This window comes from Coenobita brevimanus, chromosome 57 (assembly GCF_032717465.1).
Source record: "Coenobita brevimanus isolate Jiangsu-jjx chromosome 57, ASM3271746v2, whole genome shotgun sequence".
Taxonomy (NCBI): domain Eukaryota; kingdom Metazoa; phylum Arthropoda; class Malacostraca; order Decapoda; family Coenobitidae; genus Coenobita; species Coenobita brevimanus.
The window spans coordinates 59,625,511-59,650,540 of record NC_137010.1 but is presented as its reverse complement, the minus strand read 5'-3'; the positions used below and the strand labels follow the sequence as shown (position 1 = coordinate 59,650,540).

General features: G+C 43.3%; 1 protein-coding gene across 1 annotated transcript in view; it reads left to right on the top strand.

Moving 5' to 3' along the window:
- The window catches only part of LOC145402051 (nucleoprotein TPR-like), a gene marked incomplete at its 3' end in the record, with an annotated part of 419,889 nt that overhangs the window by 311,386 nt on the left and 83,473 nt on the right, over positions 1 to 25,030 (top strand). The window contains exons 31-32 of the mRNA XM_080274148.1: positions 5,909 to 6,064; positions 21,032 to 21,079. Of these exons, the coding sequence (XP_080130274.1) occupies positions 5,909 to 6,064; positions 21,032 to 21,079 (204 nt within the window). The remainder of the gene's footprint in view (positions 1 to 5,908; positions 6,065 to 21,031; positions 21,080 to 25,030) is intronic.

Here is a 25,030-nt window from a genome sequence, read left to right as displayed (position 1 = left end):
CACTGGAATCTTCCAAATCTCACCCTCATTCATTAGAGCCACCCCCACATCCACTGCCCTACCTTGCACCTCCATTACAACCCCATCCATGTATATATTAAACAGCCATGGAAACATCACACAGCCCTGTTTCAGTCCCACACTGAGATCAAAGAACTCACTTAGCTCACCATCCACTCACAACGTAGCCCTAGCTCCTTCGTACATACTCTTCTCAGCACTCAACAATTTTCCATCAACTCCATATATTCTTAATACCATCCACATACCTTGCTTATCTATTCTGTCATGAGCTTTCTCCAAGTCCATGAAGGCAGCATACACTTTCCCTTCTCTAGATATTTCTTTTCATTTTTTAAGGCTCCAACATGCTTGCATGCACTGGCCTTGGTCGCCTAATGGCAGCTTTCCAGGCTGCGCAATCCATTGCAGCCTCCCTGTTCAGTCCCTTAACCCTGAGGTCACACTTAATGACCTCATCCCATGTTTTTCTAGGTCTACCCCTCATAACCCCACCCCCAATATTAACACTTCTCACCTTCCTCACCCAATTATCATCCCCCATCCTCTCCACATGTCCAAACCATCTCAATCTTCCTTGCCTCATCACAACACCAATACACTCCAGTCCCATCCTACCTCTCAACTCTTCCATCGTCAGTCCAGTCCCCCCGGACCTTGAACGCAGGGATGCACTACAGATCCACCTAATCATTGTCATTTCTGTACGTCTGAGCCGGCGAATATCCTCCTCCTTTTCTGCCCACGTCTCACTACCATACAGCATTACACTCCTAACACATGCTGCATACAAAGACCCCTTAGCATGTAGGGAGAGCCTTCTCAATGTCAGAAGAGGCAAGAGCTCCCTGAACTTCTTTCAACCACTTCTCACCCTAGCCACAGAGCTAGCTCCAGCCCCACCTCCAGCACACAACATATCTCCCAAATATCAGAACTATTTCACACACTCAAGAGATTCACCAGCAAGTTCAATCCTTTCATGCCTGACAATCTTCACCTGCTCTCCCTGACACGTCATACACATAAAATCAGCATTATCTCGCAGCTTGCCTCTGATACCACTACATCTCTTGTGCACCCGTTTATCACAAACACCAAACAAGATGGAATTACTTCCCACGCCCTTGTGGCAAACTGCACATGGCCACTCTCCCTCTTCTTTGACAGTACCGCCACCAACCCTAGATATCATCACTTTTGTTTTATCTGCATTTACCCTTAAGCCCTTGTGCCCCATACCATTTCTCCACTTCCTAAACCTTTCCTCTGCCTCCCATTCGTTCTCTGCATTTAAAACCAAATCATCAGCATATAACATCTCCCACGGGAGTCCATTTCTAAAGTCAGGTGAGAGGGTTTCAAGTACCATGATAAACAACATGGGACTCAAAACTGACCCCTGATGCACACCAACATTCACGGAAAACTCCTCACTGAAATCTCCATTCACTCTTACCTACATACATAGCCATAATCACCCTAACCAGCCACTCCTTCAAGCCAAGCTTTCTCATTGCCCACTTCACCACCATTCTAGGGACACTGTCAAAGGCATTTTCCAAATCAACAAAAATAAAATACAGATCCCTTCTCCTACCAATATATTTTTCCTGAAGCTGTTGAACAGTGAATATGGCATCAGTGGTCCCCCTACTTGGCATAAATCCAAACTGCATCTCATCAATATTCACTCTTTCTGTAATCATACCTTCTAGTACTGTCTCCATTACCTTCATTATCTGATCTAAAAGCTTTATGCCTCTATAATTTCCTGTTTCCAGGGCATCACCCTTCCCTTTATACACATTTACAATTACACTCTTCAGCCAATCATCTGGGACAACACACTCATAAATAATCCTATTTATCAGGTCAGTGACTAACCTCACCCCTATATCTCCTGAGGCCCTCAACATTTCGGCAGTCAACCCAGACACACCTGCTGCCTTCCCCACCCTCATCCTGCCTATTGCTTCACTCACAGTAGCAGCATCAATCAAAGGCCAAGGGCCAAACACTGGATCTGCTGGCTCCAAACCTTCCCTGTCCCAGTCAAACTTCTAATTCAGCAACTGGCTATAATGCTCTCTCCATGCATCTTTAATATCCTCACTGTTCGCCATTATCCTTCCTTCATCATTCTTCACACACTGCTCACCTTTAATATCCTGATATATTATAGGTGAGCATCTTACAACAGATATCTGATCTACCCACCCTTTTTCTTCCTAAATCCCCCTTGTTCTTCTCCAACAAACTCCTCTATTATATGCCTAACCCTATCAATGAGTATTCTACCATATATTTTTCCAGTCACACTAAGAAGGCAAATACCCCTATGGTTACCACATACTTCTCTCTCCCCTTTTCCTTTGTGTAAAGGAACAATTATACCTGATTTCCAGTCCTCCAGAACCCTTCCCTCTTCCCAAGCCAATCTAGATAACTTCCATATCCACTCTACAACAATCTCACCCCCATAACTCAGCATTTCACCACACACTCCATCAAATCCTGGGGCCTTTCCCATCTTGATCTTCTTCATTGTTTCCACTACTTCCTCCCTGCTGATCTCTTCCTCCCTCCTTTCATCTCTTTTTAATACTTCTCAGTACAACTATCTATCTATCTATCTATTGCCAGACACCTCAATCCCGTTCGGGGTGGCCACAAACAAATCGCCTCCACGTCGCCCTATACCCCGCCATTTCACTGCCCTGCTCCCAGCTCACACCCCCCTCTCTCACATACCTCTCCACCCCATCCCTCCATGTCATCCTTGGCCTCCCCCTCCCTCTTCCCCCTTCCACCTCACTCACATACACTCTCTTCGTCAGTCTTTCACCGTGCATCCTCTCCACATGGCCAAACCACCTCAGTGTATTCCTCCAAACGCTTGCTATAACGTCCGCATCCACACCACAATGCTCCTTTATAACCTCATTTGTCAGCCTGTCTCTCCATGTGACTCCACAGGCTCCTCTTAAATAACTCATTTCCACTGCTCTCACTCTTGACTTGTGTCCTTCCAGCAACGTCCAAGCTTCACTTCCATACGTTAGAGTTGGTATCACAATACTGTCATATACTGTAGTAACTTTTTCACTTCCATGCTCACTTCCCTGCTTCTTATCACTGCTTTCAAGGAACCAGCAACCTTTCTTCCCTGCTGTACCCTTTCAAGCACTTCATCCTCCAAACCTCCATCATTACTCATCACACTACCCAAGTACTTAAACGTACTCACATTTTCCAATTCCTCATCATGCAACCTCGCTGTACATTCACTGACTTCACCTCTCTCAAAGACCATCACGTTACTCTTCCCTACATTCACCTTTAGATTCCGTTTCTTACACACTCTCCCAAACTCATTCACCAAGCCTTGCAGCTCCCCTTCGTCTTCACTCAACAAGACAGTATCATCTGCAAACAACAGTACAGGGAGTTTCCAAACACTACCCTCTCTCACCAGGGCCACTCCAACATCCACTACCCTACCTTGTACCTCTTTTATTAACCCATCCATGTACAGATTGAACAACCATGGAGACATGACACATCCCTGTTTCAACCCAACCTTCAAAGAGAAAAATTCACTCAGTTCACTATCCACACGCACTGCAGCCTTAGCACCATCATACATACTCTTCACAGCATTCAACAACTTCCCATCTACTCCATATATTAATACTTTCCACAATCCTTTTCTATCCACCCTGTCATATGCTTTCTCCAAATCCATGAAAGCCGCATGCAACTTCTTTCCTTTCTCTAGAATCTTTTCCACTATAGATCTAAGAATGAATATCTGATCTACACAACGTCTTCCCTTCCTAAAGCCTCCCTGTTCTACTCCAACTAATTCCTCTGTTCTTTCTCTAACTTTGTCAGTGAGTATCCTACCATACACTTTTCCTATTATACTAAGAAGACAGATGCCCCAATGATTACCACACACTTCTTTTTCCCCGTTTCCTTTGTACAAGGGAATAATTATACCTGACTTCCAATCCTCCGGGACTCTACCTTCCTCCCAGGCCAATCTGCACATTTTCCACATCCATTCTACTACTATCTCTCCCCCATGCTTCAGCAATTCACCACACACTCCATCAATTCCTGAGGCTTTCCCCAGTTTAACTTTCTTCATTGCTTCCACAACTTCTATCTTACTGATTTCTGCCTGTCTTCTCATCTCCCTCCTTCTCCCAGCCATTCCCCAGCCACTTATAGTCACATTACTTCCATTCTCTATGTTCAACAATTCCTTAATGTGTTCTCTCCATCTGCTCACTTTTTCTCTCTTCTCCACTAGTAACCTACCATTTTTATATTTCACTCCGTTGCTAACTTCACTTCCACCCTGTCTTACTCTTTTCACCTCTTTTCGGAACATTTTCTTCTCTCCATCTGCTCACTTTTTTTCCCTTCTCCACTAGTAACCTACCATTTTTACATTTCACTCCTTTGCCAACTTCACTTCCACCCTGTCTTACTCTTTTCACCTCTTTTCAGAACATTTTCTTTCAGCCCCTCCACTTTACACTCAAGTTCCTTCCAAATTCCTCATCCGCTCTCTTCTTACTCTCTTTTACTGATGTTTTCACCTCATTCTTTCTTTCTTCATATAACTCTCTCTTCCGCCTCTCAACTTCTTCCACACCCCTATTTCTATCCATTCATTGTATGCTTTCTTCTTTTGTGCCACAGCCTGTCTCACCTCTTCATTCCACCACGCTGTTCCTTGCACACCCCTCCGTCTTCTCTTCATCCCACACACCACATCACATGCTGCGCATATTTCTTCTGTGAATATCCTGCATACACCTTCCACGTCCCCTATCTGCTCCAATTCATATTTGCCCAATCGTTCCTCCACTTCTCTCTTATACTCTCCCTTTTTCTCATCTTCTTGTAACCTTTCCACTCTCCTTACAAATACTCCTTCTTCCCGTCTTTCCCTTCTTCTATTTCTGCATGTTAATTGGATCTTGATTCTGACCACCACTAAGTAGTGGTTAGAAAGTCCACTCCGTAAGCTCTTGCATCCATTACACATTTTCGCATCCTTTCATCCACACACACATAATCAGTCATTGCCTTCCTTTCATTCAGTTCACCACCCACCCTTCTCATCACTCGCCATGTATACCTGTGGATCACTTTGTGCCTGAAGAGGGTATTGGCTGTCACCAACCCCCTCCCAGCACAAATGTCCACTAACGCACTGCCATTCTCATCTATCTCAGCAGGCACACTCCACTCACCAACTATTCCATCCACCTTTACATTCCCTACTTTACCATTCATATCACCGATCAAAAACACTCTCTCATTCCTTCCAAACTTTTCCAGCACACTTCCACATTTGTCCAGAACTCTTCTCTCACTCTGCTTGCACGATCTTGCGTTGGTGCATACACACGCACGATCGCCCACATTTGTATTCCAACTTTCAGTTTTACCCACACAATCCTTGACCCAACTGATCCATACTCTCTTATGCTCTTCTTCCATCATTTATTCACAACTATACATACTCCTTCTTTTGCCCTCTCATTCTCACCTACTCCTGCACATATTCCCCATCCATACTCCCATTCTGTCACACTCTCACCTCTCCATTTGGTTTCAGTTATTCCACATACATCAACTTTCGTACCGTCAAGCACCTGGACAATCTCTCTCTTTCACCTCATCATTCGCTCCCCTTACATTCCTTGGTCGTCATCTTTTAGTCAGTCTTTGTCTAAGGCTTATTGTTTGTCTTTTTAGTTAGTTATTTTCCGGGGAGGGGCACTGCTATTACAACTACTGCTACTGCTACTACTACTATTCTTATTTTTATTTTTTTGTAAATTATAATTAATGCTCCTCAAAGGTCACAGAGGCACAGCAGGCAGAAGAGGCACTGAAGGAGCAGCTGGAGTCCACTAAGAAGGAGGTCGAGTCCTTGGTTGAGAAACTTAAGGACACGGAGACCAAGCTAAATGAGGCAGTGAGAAAGGCTGAAAACTTTGAGAGGCAGTCTTCACAGGTAACCTGATGTGCTACCCATAACCCTCTCATTATGATGCTGTTTTATATATATATATATATATATATGTGTACAGTATATATATACATCTGTCCGTCCATCATCCAAAACTTATGTTGCCCCATGTGGAGTGTAGGAGCCCTGTGCTAGGCAAGTTGGTCCTGACATTCAAGATAAGAGTGAGCAGCCTCACTCATACGTGAGTGGCATTTTATAAGCAATAAACCCCAGCAAACCCATGGATATAAACCTACACAGGCTCAGTCCCATTGAGGCACTTTAATTACTCAGTAAACCACCAGGCACCATAATTTGGTAAAATGGTTACCACCCAGTATAGCAAATGGTTTCCTTATGTACAAGAAACTATTTGGCTTGTCACTCAGTGTAGAGTCACCCATAGGCGGAAGGAAGAGGAAAGAATGAAGGAAAGAAAGACAGAAGAGGGAGTGTAAAGTCACCTGTAGGCAGAAGAAAGAGGAAAGAATGAAGGAGTAAGGAAGTCTGTGGCCACCAGAATCAAAGAGAGTGTTCTGAAATGGTCTGGTCATGTGGAGAGAATGGATAACAATAGATTGGTGAAGAGTTATATCCGAGCGAATTTGAAGAAGGGAGAAGGTGAAGTAGGCCAAGGAGAAGGTGGAAGGATATGGTGGATGAGTATGTGAGGAAGAGAGGTATGGAAGTTGGTGAGGCTAGGGAACTGGCAAGAAATCGAGCTGGCTGGATAAATGTTATGAGAAGAAGTGAGTGACCAGTGACCTGGCACCCTTTTTATCGTGACAGCGTTCTGATTGACTCTATCGGGTATGTTTATGTGAAGCTACAAAACATGGTGAATGTTTTTGGCGTATCTGATAGAGCGAGGATTCCACGAGCTTGAATAATAAGTGAAAGGAAGCATGGCCCATTGTATTGGGCAAATTTGGGCTCTCTGGACATTGCTATTCCTCACCCTTCCCTAGGATCCCATTGGATCCCATTGGATCCCAGGGTTCTGGGGTGAGACATTGGGCTGGGAGGGTACTGAGTGTACCGCCCTCCACCTTTCGGCTCATAGTCGTGAAGCTCATAGGTCCCTACCGGGGGGTTCCCTACTTTATCAAAATTTGAAAATTCCCAGTTCTGTCCTGTGTTGAGGACACTGGACTCCACTGGGATGATATATATATATATATATATATATATATATATACATTTATATACATTTATATACTGTATATATATATATACAGTATATATATATATATATATATATATATATATATATATATAATGTGTGTATGTATATATATATATATATATATATATATATACAGTAATCACTCCAATATCCGGATCAATAGAGCCATCGGTAGGTTCGGATATTGGTTTTGTCCGGATATTGGGCCCCAGCTTATGGACTTGTACTTACGGACCCTAACACAGAGAAACACCTATACAACTCCCTCCGGACATGCATAGCACCTATTTAACACCCAAATCACACCAATAAGGCACATAAATGACTGAAATAAATGCAATAGACACATAAAATGTGGGTTTAGAAGTATGTTCATACATTAATAAACATTCTGGTACTTATGGACTCTAACCGAACCTAACCTAACCGAACCTAACCGAACTCTGAAAAACACATTCCTACTGCACATGCATGAGGTAAGTTTAGTATGGAAAGAAGTACAGTATGACACTTTCTGGTAAGTATAGTATGGGAAAAAATACAATATGAAACATTCTGGTAAATATAGTATGGAAAATAGTACAACATGAAACATTTTGGCTACTTACAGCAAGTCCCTGGCCACCTCGATGAATAACCGCCTCCTCTCGGACTCTGACAGTAAGAACGATTTCCTGAAGCACTTGCACTACACTCTTCCTGAAGTCTTGCACTGAACTTAGTCACTAACACACAGAAGTCCGTTCTTTTCACAGTGTTCACTTTAGTCCAAATAATGTTCCATTAAATTTAAGTGTTGCACATTAACTTTTCCCAAGTTTTTTTAAGTTTCCAAAGCCAAAACAAAGAAGGTTAGTTACGTTAAATTTCTTTTCTACTTAGTCTTTTCTCCCAACTTGAAAACCTTAACACAACACACCGTTTTTTTCACTGCACAACACTCAAAATTCCCGTGTGGTCTAGTGGAGAAGTTCTTGCTGTTTATTCACTGTCAGAGCCCGAGAGTATCACTGGCAGGCGTCCAAGGGGTGCATCGGTGGGTAGTGGTGATGGCGTACCGACTACAGAAGACTCTGAAGACAGCCACAAACTCACGTCGAGCGGTGACTCCACTGTAGCTGATGTGCTGGGCTGTGGCTCGGAGCATGAGGGCCTGTCTTGGGGAGGCAACGGAGTGGAACCAGGGCTTGGCACAGCGGGGGTCACGGGCCTGAAAAACTGTCAATCGTTGACTGACGCAAGGACCGACGATTCTGGCGATTGATGATGCGCTGCCGGAAAGCACGCACTTCCTCCACGAGTCCCAAGGGCCCCATCTCCCTGTCGCAGTCCGGGTGTTCCAGGTAGTCTAGGACGAACTCTAGATGTTCCCGGAGTGCGCTCAGCTTGGGGATGGCTGGAGTAGTGTCCTGCTGGGCGGAGTCTGCATCATCATCGCCTTCGTCGTCGGAATCTTCAAGTTCGGGACTGACACCAGCAACCGAAGACGCGATCTCGATATCAGACAACGTCTGATACCCAGGATCGCCTCGTCGTCGTCCAACCACTCACGAACATCGTCCACATCAACATCGTCGCCGTGCGTACGTAGCCGTGCATGGAAGTCATCCACGTCAAACCCTAGGAAATCGTACTCCACATCTGTTCCGAGAAGCAGACGAGACCAACCATTTTCAAGAGTTTTCACAGGGACTTCCTTCCATGCACTAGCCCAGTTGTACAGCGCAGACTTGATGTTGTAGCGGCGAAGGTTTTCCAAAGTCCGCTTGCCTCGAGTGTCACGTCCTTCCCTGCGCTCGTCCTCGTCCTCGAGAACCACCATCACCTCGTCCAGGAACTTCCGACGGTACAGGCGCTTTGTTGCCACGATCACTCCTTGGTCCATTGGTTGAATGAGAGCAGTCGTATTAGGTGGCAGAAACATGCACCTAATACGGCCATTCTCAGCAACCAAGTCCTTGTCGCACGGGTGGGCAGGTGCATTGTCGAGGAGAAGGAGAGCCTTTACCTGGTCGCGAGGAATTCCCAGTGTCTTCGTCTGGTAATGTATGACCTCCTTGACGAAGTGATGGTGAAACCAGTCTTTGAAAATCACAGCTGTGAACCATGCTTTCAAAGAATGGTACCATACGACAGGAAGGACATCCATCACCCCACGAAGGCACCGAGGCTGCTTTGCACGGCCAACAATAACGGGCTTAAGCCGGTGCATGCCGTTAGCATTGGCACAACACAAAGCAGATATCCGTTCCTTAGAAAGCTTGCGGCCAGGTACACGCTTCTCCGTCTCATCGGCGAGAGTGTTCGTTGGCACCGAGCGATAGAATAGGCCAGTTTCGTCAGCGTTATAGACTTGACCGAGAGTGAGGCCCTCCCTGTCGATCAAGCCTTTCACCTTGTGCCGAAACTCGTCCACTCCATCCTCGTTAGCGTCCAATGCTTCGCCATGTGCTTTACGGTTAGTAAGGCCATGTCGCAACTTGAACGCGAAGAGCCAACCCTCGGATGCCTTGAAGTCTAGGGCGTCGTGAAGCCTTGCAAACTTCTCAGCAGCAGCCTTCAGCTCCGTTCCACGTACCATCACACCAGCTGCACGTTGCTGTCGATACCAAATCAACGTGGAGCGGTCGATCTCTGCATACTTGGGAGTAAACATAACCTTCCTCTCCACGTTGCGTTTGCTTCTCGACGAGAAGTCAGCCGTGTACTGCATGAGCTTGTCTCGGGAACGCTTGATATCAAACAAAGTCGACCGGGCCAGGTTGAACTCGCGGAGAATGCGAGAGGAAGACCAACCCGCATCAACCTTCTCCAATATCTCCCGTTTCTTCTCCAGAGTCAACACCACTCTCTTCCTTTTCTCAGGAGGCGGGGCCATCATCACACACACTAAGAGTAGGGCAGAGAGCAGCAGGAGGCCTTGCAGCAAGTACGGCACCACCACAAAAGCGAGCACGTGGGCAGCCATTACGAAGAGCGCAGGTCCAGTCGCGGTGAGAGACAGGCGGGAAGTGGGGAGGATGCAGCGGCGCTCTATCGGACGTCGGAGGAATGACGAACCAAAACAATGCTCTCACGCGGCGCGCGCGGCAAGTTCAAATTACGGACGGCAAAAAATCGGTTTTTTTTCCAATTTTTTTGGATTTTCGGACCATTTTGGGAATGTTTGATCCCAGGACGATAAGGTTCGGTTAGTGGGGATGTTCGGTTATTGGGCGTCCGGATATTAGAGTGATTACTGTATATATATATATATATACCTGGAAATCAGGTATAATTGTTCCTTTATACAAAGGAAAAGGGGAGAGAGAAGTATGTGGTAACCATAGGGGTATTTGCCTTCTTAGTGTGACTGGTAAAATATATGGTAGAATACTCATTGATAGGGTTAGGCATATAACAGAGGAGCAAGTTGGAGAAGAACAAGGGGGATTTAGGAAGGGAAAAGGGTGTTTAGATCAGATATTTGTTCTAAGATGTTTAGTGGAGAAGTATCTAGAGAAGGGAAAGAAAGTGTATGCTGCCTTCATGGACTTGGAGAAAGCTTATGACAGAATAGATAGGCAAGGTATGTGGAAGGTATTAAGAATATATGGAGTGGAGGGGAAATTGTTCAGTGCTATGAAGAGTATGTACGAAGGAGCTAGGGCTACGGTGCGTGTGGATGGTGAGCTGATTGAGTTCTTTGATCTCAGTGTGGGACTGAAACAGGGTTGTGTGATGTCTCTATGGCTGTTTAATATATACATGGATGGGGTTGTAAAGGAGGTGCAAGGTAGGGCAGTGGATGTGGGGGTGGCTCTAATAAATGAGGGTAAGATTTGGAAGATTCTGATGTTGCTGTTTGCTGATGGTACAGTATTGTTGAGTGAAGATGAATGGGAGTTGCAAGGTTTGGTGAATGAATTTGGGACAGTGTGTAGGAGGAGGAATCTGAATGTTAATGTAAACAAAAGTAAAGTTATGGTGTTTGAGAGGAATGAAGTCACAGGGTGTGCAGTGAGGTTGGGTGGTGAGGATATGGAGAATGTGAGTGCATTCAAGTACTTGGGTAGTGTGATGAGTAAGGATGGAACTTTGGGGGATGAAGTGCATGAAAGGGTACAGCATGGAAGGAAGGTTGTTGGTACACTGAAAGCAGTAATGAGAAATAGGGAGGTGAGTATGGAAGTTAAGAAGTCACTGAATTGTGATCCTTACCCTGACGTGTGGAAGCGAGGTGTGGACCTTGCAAGAGGGGAACAAGTCAAGAGTGAGACCAATGGAAATGAGTTACTTGAGAGGAGCATGTGGAGTGACGTGGAGGGACAGGTTGACGAATGAAGAAGTGAAGGAACGTTGTGGGGTGGATGTGGATGTGGTTGAGAAGATTAGGAGAAGTACACTGAGGTGGTTTGGACATGTGAAGAGAATGGAGAATGAAAGACTGACTATGAGGGTGTATGTAGGTGAGGTGGAGGGAGGGAGAGGGAATGATTGACCGAGGATGAGGTGGAGGGATGGAGTAGAGAGGTACTTCGTATATGAGGGAGGGGGGGTGAGTTGTGGGGAGGGTAGTCAAATGTTGGGTGACAGTGCGACTTGGAGGCGTTTTGTCTGCGGCCACCCTTTGCGGGATTAGGGCATCGGGCTATAGATAGATATATATATATATATATATATATATATATATATACATATAGCAGCCGTGGTTCAGTGGGTTAGAGCGCTCCGTTCTGACCGAAGGGTCGGAGGATCGAATCCACCCAAGGGTCATTGGTAGACATCAGGAAGGGAATCCGGTCATAAAATGCTACACACTCCAAACCAAAGTCCTCTACCCAGGGGCAATGCCATAGCCCTTATCCAGAAAAGGGGTTCGTGGCATAAAACTCACACTATATGTATGTATATATATATATATATATATATATATATATATATATATATATATATATGTATATATACTGTATATCGTGATGTCGCCCAATGAAAAACGCTTCTGTTCTCACTTGATGTTTTGTTTAAATTTCTCCCGCCACAGAGCCACTCAGTCGCATAATTCACATTGGACGGTGCTTTTTTCTCGCTGCATTTTCTACCCTTGCTACTGCATTTTACCCTGCTCACGATGCCTAGGAAGCCTTCTGAGAACCCCAAGAAGTGGCGGCACCTCTCTCAGGCCACCAAGCTAGAATTCATCGAGAGGCAGAAGAAAGGGGAGAGGAATTTCAAAGGATTTATGAGGGAGGTTGAGGAGGAGCAGCAACCATTACCCTCTAGTGATGCCAGCAGCCATCCTCCAGGGACCCAGTAGGACTGCCTACAGTCTCGGATATCACCTTCCATTCCCAGCAAGCCCACCAACACTATCCTAAAAGGTAAGTTATCATTCATAGTACAGTACCATTTATTATAATTACAATAGTACCAACATATGTATAGGTATATGGTAGGTATTTAGGGTGACTTTTCCTAGGGTTGCTGACATAATTCATTTTTCCCCATAAGCTCTGTTGTTTGTCCAACACGTTTTTGGTACAACACGGGACCCATACATGACAATATTACCGTGTTGGACACAAGGGTACTGTATATATATATATATATATACTGGCTCTGTCTGGAAACCTAAGAATTGTGCGACATGGACCTGGCAGTCCGAGATCGCTTCTTCTTCCAAACTGTGACACAACTCTTAATGGGGGATCACTTGGCTTGTGGGTCAATGAAGACAGCAGTGACCTGCAAGTCGGTATGTGATGCCATTTTCAGATACATCGACAAGTTGTATGCACATTGAGCAAACAGTGAATGCTGGGTGGTACCATATGTCTAAATCATACATGCTCCTTATGTATCAAATGAGTTGGTGGAGGATTTGTACCCCTCTTTGTAAAATCTGATAAACTTAGAAGTCATGAATGAGGGATAGGTGGATTTCATTACTCAATCGCCGGTGACAACAGGATTCTCCTGTTTGTCCTTCCTCTAAGCCATGTAGCCATGTACAATGCTGAGTGGTTTACATCTATCGAAACCATACATGCTCCCTACGTATTAAGTGGGGTTGATGGAGGATTAATGCCCCTCCCTGTAAAACATTTAACTCTAAGCCTTGGCCACCTCGCTTATGGGATACATGGCGTCTGATAATGAATGAATGATGAATATATATATATATATATATATATATATATATGTATATATATATATATATATATATATATATATATTTATATATATATATATATATATATATATATATATATATACAGTACACTCGCGTCCAACACGGTAATATTGTCATGCATGGGTCCCGTGTTGGACCAAAAACGTGTTGGACAAACAACAGAGCTTTTGGGGAAAAATGAATTATGTCAGCAACCCAAGGAAAAGTCACCCTAAATACCTACCATATACCTATACATATATTGGTACTATTGTAATTATAATAAATGGTACTGTGCTATGAATGATAACTAACCTTTTAGGATAGTGTTGGTGGGCTTGCTGGGAATGGAAGGTGGTATCCAAGGCTGTAGGTAGTCCTACTGGGTCCCCGAAGGATGGCTGCTGGCGTCACTAGCGGGTAATGGCTGCTGCTCCTCCTCAACCTCCCTCATAAATCCTTCGAAATCACACTCAGAATCACTATCTTCGTCCACAGCCATGGAAGGTCCTGCTTCTGCCTGTCCTAGCACTCTGTAAGCCTTCACTGCTGCCAGGATTTTGTTTTGGTTTTTTATTATAGTCCTCACGTTGCCTTCATTCATGTCGTAGGCCTTGGCAATGTCCACTTTCCTCTCCCCTTTCTTCTTCCTCTTGATGCTTTCTAGCTTGTTGGCCTAAGGGCAGTGCCGACGCTTCTTGGGGTTCTCAGAAGGCTTCCTAGGCATCGTGAGTAGGGTAAAATGTAGTAACAAGGGCAGAAAATGGAGCAAGAAAAAAGCACCTTCCAATGCGAATTATGCGACTGAGTGCCGCTGTGGCGGGAGAAATTTAAACAAAACATCACGTGACAGCAGAAGCGTTTTTAATTGGGCGGCATCACGATCACGTCATGATAGCGGGTGGGGAAGGCTACTTGATCAGAAGTTTTCATTGGCTATCATCATCATGGGAATGTCCAGTATGACCGTGTTGGACCGGGGGTGATCATGCTAGAGGTGAACTCTGCGGATTTCGCCCACCTCTCGGAGCTCTGTGCGTGTTATGCTAACACACTCGTGTTGCAGTAATTAAATCGTATTAAATATTGCTAATTATTTGCTCTCTGTGCAGGATGTGAATCGTGCTGGACTAACGACTGTTGGACGCGAGGGTACTGTATATATATACATAAGTACAATCCCAGTTAACCGGGCGGCTTGGGGAATTTACCTTCCCGATTACAGATTTTTCCCGTAGTTCTGATATTCAAATCTATACAAAGGTAATAATTATCACAGCAGTAAATGCAATTCAGGTACTCACCACTCACATCAGGGGCACACTAAGAGATTCCACCTGAAAAATTGCGTTGTAAACACACACCATGGTCATAATGCACGTGCATGCAATGCCTTGCAGTACTGCAAAATGCACAAGTCCATTCTGTTAACTACCGAATAATTTGTTGTATGTACTGTACTCGTAAAAATGGAAGACTAAAGAAATAAAATCCTGAATATTTATTGGTGACTGATGTTATGTTGACTGCACTGTAGAATTATCTCGACACCTGTGTCCCCACATCAGCTTTGTTTATGGTCCCGGCCCCGACTGACCGCCACCATTTCGCCACTGATCTGTTTTGTACCATTCTGTTATCTACCGAAGTATTCGTTGTATGTGCTGTACTCATTAAAGTGAAAAAATAAATAAAATCCTGAACATTTATTGGTGAACTGATGTTAAGACTGCACTGTAGAACTATCACGACCCCTGTGCCCCCAACACAAGCTTTGTTTACGGTCCCGGCCCCGACTGACCGTCATCATTCCACCCTCCACTCGGCAATCAGCTGTTTTGCACAAAATAAAATACAGTACATGATTTACATATGAAGTGCAAGTATATTATTTTTTTTTCTTCCAACAAAGTAAACCGTCATTCCTATTAACATTTTTTTTTCATTTCTGCCAGCACACATGCGTTCTAAGGTGAATTTATGTGGTGCAAGTTAGAGTCGGTCCGTTAGGAAGAAAAACACAGGCGTTTGCTGTTTGTTGAGTCGCCTTCTTCCGAGATGTTTGGTTTACAAATTCCATGCCTGTCTTTGAAACGATTTAACCATCCAATACTGAAATCACATTCGACTTCTATATTCATTTTACTGTGAAACTCTCTTGCTTTTTCGTATATAAGAGGACCAGAAATAGGTGCTCCCCTAGATCTTTCTAAGCAGAACCACTCGAACGATGAAGAGTATGCCTTTTTTCAATGGACTTACTTGTCTCGATTTTCATGAAAAATTCATTGCGCTTGGATGCTTAGGCCTTGATATCATAAATCGTTAAATTTCCTACATTATATTCAGTCATCAGTGTTTTATAATGTTCGCCTTTTTCTAATCTGTTGCATATTTCCAGCTTCTGTTTCAAGGTAAGCACGACACGCTTACGTTTAGTTTGCTCTTTAGGCATTTTGGAGTGTTGAAATTACCGTCCATCAGAGCAACACAACAGCAAGAGAGTTTGTTGTCTGCTGGTAAAAAGCAGTCTGGTGATTTATGGAAATTGTGGAGGATGACTGAATTCAAGTAGGGGAAAGTGGGAAGAGGAGGGCTGGTTAAGAGGATTTATTAGAGATTTACATTAGCCAGAAATTCCTTCACCTCACTTAGTCCGACTTCACCCAGCCTCGTGTGACACGATAAAACGACGGTTTGGCGGTCAATTCAAATTGGCGCACAGTTATAACTAACTGACATTTTTACCACCCCTTGAATTTTCCCATTTTTCTGAGTATTCCATTTGTCTGGATACTGGATAGCAGGGATTGTACTGTATATATATATATATATATATATATATTATATACACACACACACACACACACACACACACACACACGAGAGCATGGAATGAAGACGAATACCAGGAGATGTTTTCAGATATGGCTAGTTATTTACAAAACATAATTGAGAAAAGAACAATATAATTTTAGTGGGTGACTTTAACTGTAAAGAGGTGAACTGGGAGGAATGGGACTCAGGAGGCAGCGAGGATTCGTGGGGCACTATGTTATTAAATATAATAATGAAAAATGTGACGACACAATGGGTCAAAGAAGAGACACGGTTCCGAGGTGAGGACACACCAGCAAGGTTAGATTTACTGTGTACTAAAGAACCGATGTAACAGAATCATTGAAATATTTCTGTCCTATAGGAGAAAGTGATCATGTGGTCATTGAGTTCCAGATGATAATAGGGAACATCCAGCCAAGAGACGAGCTTCATAGACAGGGAAGATACAACTTTGGGAAAGCAAATTGTACAGGATTGAGAAACTTTTTTGAAAATGCGGATTGGAGAAAAGTCAGAGAAACGAGAGAGATACAGAGGAAGTGGGATATCTTTCTAGACCTCTGTAATTTGGGAATGGAAAAATTTGTACCAAGAGTAAGAGGGAAAGAAAACAGGAAAAAGGAGTGGTTTAATAGAAGGTGTATGATAGCAAAAAAAGAGAGAGATAAGATGTGGAACAACTGGAAAAAGAGAGGTAACAACAGAACAAAGTAAGAATATAAAAGAACTAGAAATGAATACACAAGAATACGTAGAGAAGAAGAGAGGAATTTTGAAAATGGTATAATAGACAAATGCAAGGATGAATCCAAACTGTTTTATAGATTTGTTAATGGCAAACTGAAACAAAAGGAAGGAATCACCAAACTGAAAGTAAAAGGAGAGGTCTATAAAGATGCAGCAATGCAAGCTGAAATAATGAACAAATGTTTCCAATCGGTTTTCACTAATGAAAAAGAGTTTGTGGAAAGGAAGGGAGTGATTATAAATGTACCGGTGATAAACGATAGAAAGGTGGAGGTACAGGAAGTGTATAAATTACTGGAAGCTAAGATGTAAAGAAAGCCCCAGGACCTGATGGAATTTCTAATTGGGTACTGAAGGAATGCAGAGGACAACTGGCGGATAAAATTCACAGTTTAATCGTATGTTCTCTGGAAGAGGGGAAAGTGCTACAAGAATGGAAGAGGGCAAATGTGGTACCAATTTATAAGGAAGGAAACAGGGAAGAACCCCTGAATTATAGACCAGTGTCCCTAACCAGCATGGTTGCAAAATTGTGCGAGAGAATCCTGAAAGACAGATGGATAAAATATCTGAAAGAGATGAATATTTTGGCTGAATGTCAGTTTGGATTCAGAAGTGGAAGGTCATGTGTTTCTAACTTGTTGAGCATTTACTCAAGAGCGATTGACGTGGTACAGGAGAGAGATGGTTGGGTGGATTGTGTGTACTTAGACTTAGAGAAGGCCTTTGACAAGGTACCTCATAAGAGACTAATGTGGAAACTAGAATATATAGGAGGACTGAAGGGGAAACTCCTGGAATGGATGAGAGACTTTTTGAGAGACAGATAAATGAGGACAGTAATAAAGGATAAGATGTCTGGATGGAGGGAAGTAACAAGTGGAGTCCCTCAAGGCTCGGTGTTGGTGCCAGTAATGTTCCTGATTTACGTAAATGATATGGTAGATGAAGTGAATTGTTATGCAAGTCTGTTTGCTGATGATGTAAAGATCTTGAGGAAGGTAGAGGTTGAGGAGGATTGTGAAATGCTGCAGGAGGATCTGGATAGGATACGTGATTGGAGCCGGACGTGGGAAATGAAAATTAATGTAAAGAAATGTAAAATATTGTAAATGGGTCAAGAAGTGGGTTGGTGGAGGATTAGTGCCCCTCCCCATAAAACAAATAACTCAAAGTTAAATGGCCACCCCTTACGGGATTGTGGCGTCTTGCAATAGATAGATAGATAGATAGGGTAAAAGTACCAGGAGGCCATCACTGAATTATTTGTTGGGTAATGAATTAATTACAAAAATGAGAGAAGAGAAAGATTTGGGAATACTGGTCGAAGATAGTTTGTCACCTGAAAAGCACATTAACAAGATAGTTGGAGAGACTTATAAACACTTGACTAACATAAGAGTAGCATTTCATTATATGGATGAGGAGATGATGAAAAAATTGATAGTGGTCATGATCCGCCCCAGGATAGAATATGCAGCGGTAGTGTGGTCCCCACACAAAAAGAAAGATTTAAACAAGATTGAGAGAATACAAAGAACAGCAACCAAGATGGTCCCCAGTCTGGCAGATCTGTCATACAGAGAGAGGCTGGAAAAGCTAGATTCACCTTCCTTAGAGGAAAGGAGAAAGAGGGGAGACGTGATTGCAGTGTTCAGGAGCATGGTGGGAGTAGATAAAATTGACTGAGAAGATCTGTTTTATGGGATAAGAGAGCAACAAGAGGACACAGAATGAAATTGAAAAAGTCAAGCTGCTTGATGGATATCAAGAAATATAGCTTTCCTTACAGAAGTATAAACTTATGGAATAGCCTGGACAAAGAGATCGTCCAGTCTACAAACTTAAACGAGTTTAAAGCTAAATTTGACCCACTGAGAAACAGCGACGGGAACCCACGAGCATAACACATTCTGTGTGTATCACAAAATAGGTATGTTGGGTAAATGCATAAGTATTTGGAACGACTTAGACAAGGAGGTGGTGCAGAAGAAAAACATTCATGTGTGTAAAGGTAGACTAGATAAATGTGGATATGGAGACAGGACAACACGAGCATTGCTCAATTCCTGTATACTACAAATAGGTAAATACACACACACACACACACACACACACACACACACACACACACACACACACACACACACACACACACACACACACACACACACACACACAGGTATACCCCAGTTTAACATTTCAGTTGGTTAGGTAAAAACCCATCATTAGGTGGGGTATCATATGTCAGGGTAGTTTTAACATGTAAAGTAATGGGATGCATTTTTCAGCCTTGGGTGTCCCCCCTAACCAAGTTCATAAGTAATGGGATGCATTTTTCAGCCTTGGGTTTCCCCCCCAACCAAGTCCAAAACCCACCCAAATGAGCCCAAAAGCAAGTTTAAAGCCAATCTAAATGGCCTGTCAGCTGTAAAAGAAGGTAACCTAAACCTAAGATCTGTAAATATCTCACCAAAACCACCAAATAAAATCTGAAAATTGTCATTTATAAGTCTGGATAAAATCAAACTTAGTAAACTGTACCCCTAAATGACAATGTTCACCCCACCTGTGGCTAAAATATATTAAATCTAAAAACTGTTGATTAATCAATGTAAACACACATTTTTAGTCTAAAATATCATCATAATTGGTTATAAAAAAAAATCAGAACCCATCATTAAACCAGGGTTTGGCCATCGTTAGGCAGGGTATGGTGGTATTTCTGCACCCATCGTTAAGATGGGGTATTGCATCTAGAGGTATTGTATATTTGGGTATACAGTACAGTATATATATATATATATATATATATATACTGTATATGTAGCAGCCGTGGCTCAGTGCGTTAGAGCGCTCCGCTCTGACTGAAGGGTCGGAGGATTGACTCCACCCAAGGATCATTGGTAGACATCAGGAAGGGCATCCGGTTATAAAATGCTACACGCTCCAAACCAAAGTCCTCTACCCAGGGGCAACGCCTTAGCCCTTATCCAAAAAAGAGGTACAGGTACCTGGCGTAAAACTCACTTACATATATATATATATATATATATATATACTGTGTATATATATATATATATATATACAGTATATATATATATATATATATATATATATATATATACACACACACATAAGTTAAAAGCTCACTGCCTGATAGTATTGTGATTTCTATTCTACTACTGTACATGTATATGGAAGTGATGCTTGATCATAGTTGGATGAACTCAAGGTAGAGTGAGATGAGTCGGAATGAGTTATTTGAGAGGAGCATGTGGAGTTGCATGGATAGAGAGGCAGGCAAATGAGGAAGTGACAGAGTAATGTGGTTTTGATGTGGATGTGATTGAAAGCAGTAGGAAATGCTCTGAGGTGGCATGGCCATGTGGAGAGGATGGAAAATGAGAGGCTGACTAGAAGAGTGTATATGTGTGTGGTGTAGGTGGTATTGGGGGGGGGGGGACATTGAGGATGAGATGGAGGGATGATGTGAGAGACAGGGATGAGAGAGAGGGATCTGAGTTGGAGGGAGGGCAGCCAAATAGCAGAGGGCAGAGTGGCATGTAGGAGATTTGTTTGTGGCCATCCCATACCGGCTTAAGGCATCTGGTTTGTGATGGGTAGTTAGATAGACTGTGTACTCTCTATGTCAGGCAACTTGTCTTTAAATTCAAACTTTCTCCTAATAGTCATCGAGACTTGACTAAGGTAATTTTCATATTTTTTGATAAAATGGTGGTTTGTACCACACAGCATGTTCATATTCATTCATGAATTTCAAACTGACCTTCCATGAGTTTGTGATAGTGGCTGAGAGGGTGCGTCTCTTTGACCAAGCTGACTGGCACACAGTATGAGTATACCTGATGATTTTATTCCATTTTGTACAACACCTGAGAGGTGATATAATTGAATGTCAGTTTATTCAAATGGGATATGAGGGTCATTCTGATAATAATGAGACAGCTGATAAAATGTAGTACAGTACTTGTAACAGTGTATTTAATGCTACACATTTTACCAATAATCCTCATTTTTTCAGCTGCGGAAAATTGCGATGAAATACAAAAAGGCCGCGGAAGGAGGGGTGGTTCCACCTGGTTATGTGGTAAGTTGTTGATGATCTTGTTTTGTTTCTGTAAATACCCTGAGATGGTTTGGTCATGTAGAGAGAAGAAAAAAGGAGAGATTGACAAGCAGGCTGTGTGAGAATTAGGCGGAAAAGGAGATCAAGGATGAGGTGGAGGGATGGGATGGGATGGAGAGAATGGAGAATAAGATTTTGACTAGGAGAGTGTACAGTATATGAATGAGGTGTAGGAGGAACATGAGGATCAGATGGCAGGATGTTGTGCAGAGGTACAGTATATGAATGAAGGTGGTGTAAGTTGGATTAAGGTTGGCCTGATGGAGAAGGACAGGTTGGCTTGGAGGTAATTTTTTTGTGACCACCCCCTCCAGGAACAAGGCATTTTTCTATAACCAGATAGGTATTGTAGTGGATATTGATGACTGTTGTTGTTCTTTGGAGATGGAGGTTAAAATGGTTCATATCATCATATCATTTGTAAAGATTTCAGCATGCTTGCATGCCTCAGCCTTGGCCACCTAATGGCAGGTTTCCATGCTGCTAAATCTCTGGTAACCTCCCTATTCAGTTCTTTATCTATGAGATCACACTCATGATCTTGTGCTAGGCCTTTTACAGTCTGCCTCTCCCTACCCCTGATGTTCACACTTCTCAACTTCTGGATCAAGTTGTCATCCTCCATCCTCTCAACATGTGCAGACCTTCTCAGTCTACCCCTCCTCATGATATCGCCGGCATATTTCAGTCCCATCCTTCCTCCCAGTTCATCAGTCACAATCCTAGCCCCTCCAGGCCTTGCAGTCAAGGACGCCCTACACATCCATCTAATCAGTGTCATTTCTGTACGGTTGATCCTGTGGATATCCTTCCTTTACTGCCCAGATCTCACTACCTTACATATTCCACTCCTAACACATGCCACTTACAAAAATCTCTTGGCACGGAGGGAGAGCCCTCTCAGCGTTAGGAGAGGCAACTGCTCCCTGGACTTCATCCAACCACTCCCTATCCTAGCCTCAGCCCCAGCCCCACCCTTAGCACATAACCTGTTGCCCAAATAACAAAATTCCTTCACATGATTAGAGAAAGAGTGAATATTGATGAGATGCAGTTTGGGTTTATGCCAGGCAGGGGGACCACGATACCATATTCATTGTTCAACAGCTTCAGGAAAAATATATAGGGAAGAAAAGGGAACTGTACTTTGTTTTTGGTGATTTGGAGATGGCCTTTGACAGAGTCCCTAGAGAGGTGGTGAAGTGAGCGATGAGAAAGCTTGGGATGGACGAGTGGCTGGTTAGGATGGTTATGGCCATATTTGTGGGTGCTCGCACCCAGGTAAAAGTGAATGGAGATTTGAATGATGCATTTTCCATGAATGTGGGTGTGCATCAGGGGTCAGTTTAGAGTCCTTTGTTGTTTATCATGGTACTTGAAGCCCTCTCACTTGACTTCAGAAATGGACTCCCGTGGGCAATGTTGTATGCTGATGATTTGGTGTTGATTGGAGAGAATGAAAGGGAGGCAGAGAAAAGATTTGGGAAGTGGAGAGATGGTGTGTGCCACAAGGGCTTATGAGTAAATGCAGATAAAACAAAAGTGATGATATCTAGGGTTGGTGGTGGTACTGTCAAAGAGGAGGGGAAGTGGCCATGTGCAATTTGCCACAAGGGCATGGGAAGTAATTCCATCTTGTGCAGTGTTTGTGATAAGTGGGTGCATGAGAGATGTAGTGGTATTAGAGGTAGACTGTGAAATAATGCTGATTTTATGTGTGCGGCTTATCGGGGAGAGCAGGTGAAGGTTGTCAGATGTGAAAGGGTTGAACTTGCTGGTGAGTTTCTTGAGTTTGTGGAAGAGTTTTGTTATTTGGGAGACATGTTATGTGCTGGAGGTGGAGCTGGAGCTAGCTCTGTGGCTAGGATGAGAAGTGGTTGGAAGAAGTTTAGGCAGCTGTTGCCTCTCCTGACATTGAGAGGGCTCTCCCTACATACTAAAGGATCTTTGTATGCAGCATATATTAGGAGTGTAATACTGTATAATAGTGAGACTTGGGCAGTAAAGGAAGAGGATATTTGCAGGTTCAAACATATGGAAATGACAGCGATTAGGTGGATGTGCAGTGGATCCCTGACTGCAAGGCTTGGGGGGGAATGTGCTTATGATGGAAGAGTTGAGAGGTAGGATGGGACTGGAGTGATTTAGTGTTGTGATGAGGAGAGGTAGACTGGGGTGGTCTGAGCATGTGGAGAGGATGGGGGATGATAATTGGAGGCAGAAAGTGAGAAACGTTAAAAATGGGGGTGGGGTTGCGAGGGGTAGGTTGAAAAGACCCGGGATGAGGTCATTAAGTGTGACCTCAGGGTTAAGGGACTGAACAGGGAGGCTGCCATAGATCGAGCAGCATGGAGAGCTGCAATTAGGTGACAAAGACTGACACATGCAAACATGTTGGAGCCTTCAAAAATGAAACGATACTCAAGAGACTCCCGCAAGGTCAATCGTTTCATGCCTGACTGCCTCCACATGCTCTACCCTACACATTGCACACACAAAATCAGCATTATTTCACATTCTACCCCTATTACCACTACAAATCTTATGCACCCACTTACTGTAAACATTGCACAAGATGGAGTTACTTCCCACACTATTGCAGCAAAATGCACATAGCCACACTCCCTTGGCATTGACAGTAGTGTGCTGCCACCATCCCTAGATATCATCACTTTGCTTTTTTCTGTTCATAATCTCAATCCCTTGTGCCCAATTCTATCTCTCTGTTTCCTAAATCATTCCTCTGCCTCTCCTTTGTACTCTGAAATGAATACCAAGTCATCAGCATACAACATCTCTCATGGGAGTCCATTTCTAAAGTCATGTGGGAGGGCTTCAAGCATTGTGACAAACAAAGAGGCTCAAGACTGACCCTTGATGCATGCCAACATTCACAAAAAACTCATCACTCAGATTTCCATGCATTCACACCTGGGTGTGAGCATCCACATTCATTGCCATAACCACTCTAACCAGATGCTCATTGATCCCAAGCTTTCTCATTGTCCACTTCACCACCTCCCTAGGGACTCTGTCAAAGGCCTTCTCCAGATCAACAGGGACAAAATACATTTTTTTTTTTTTTTCCTATATACAGTACAGTAGATGCTCAGTTTAATGAACTGATTCAGCCAACCCCATTCCTTTTTCTTGAATTTTCTGCTAAATTGAGTTCTGTAACCAAGACCCAATATAAAGGAAGATTTTCTGGTATTTCAAGCTATTTTCCACTTAATCCTTGAAGGCAACACAAACCTAACAAACTATGCTACACTCAGAAGTCTTAACCCATAATTAATACCCACAGAAATGCATTATTGTGTATGGAATGCCCTTAATGGAGATATGCTTGATATAACAGAAATTTTCCTTTAGATTGGGCAAAAATACCGGAAAAATATTATTCAGTTATCTTGGGCTTCCGCTAAATCAGTGTTCGTTAAACTTAGCATCTACTGTATATTACCTGAAAAGAGACTAACGAGGAAAATGTATGTGAGTGAGGTGGAAGGGGGGAGAGGGAGGGGTAGACCAAGGATGAGATGGAGGGATGGAGTGGAGAGGTATGTGGAAGAGGGGGCGTAAGTGGGAGCAGGGCAGTGAAATAGCGGGGAACCGGGTGACTAGGAGGTGATTTGTTTATGGCCGCCTCTTACGGGAATAAGGTGTCTGGCAATAGATAGATAGATAGATTTTTTCCTGAAGCCATTGGACATTGAATATGGCATCAGTTGTCCAGTTGCCTGGCATAAACCCAAACAGCATCTCATAAGCATTCACTTTTTCCCTAATGATACCTTCCAGGACTCTCCCCATTACATTCATTATCTGTTCCAAAAGTTCTTTAGACTACGTACATTCCTCTTCCATAGCATTGCCCTTCCCGTTATACGT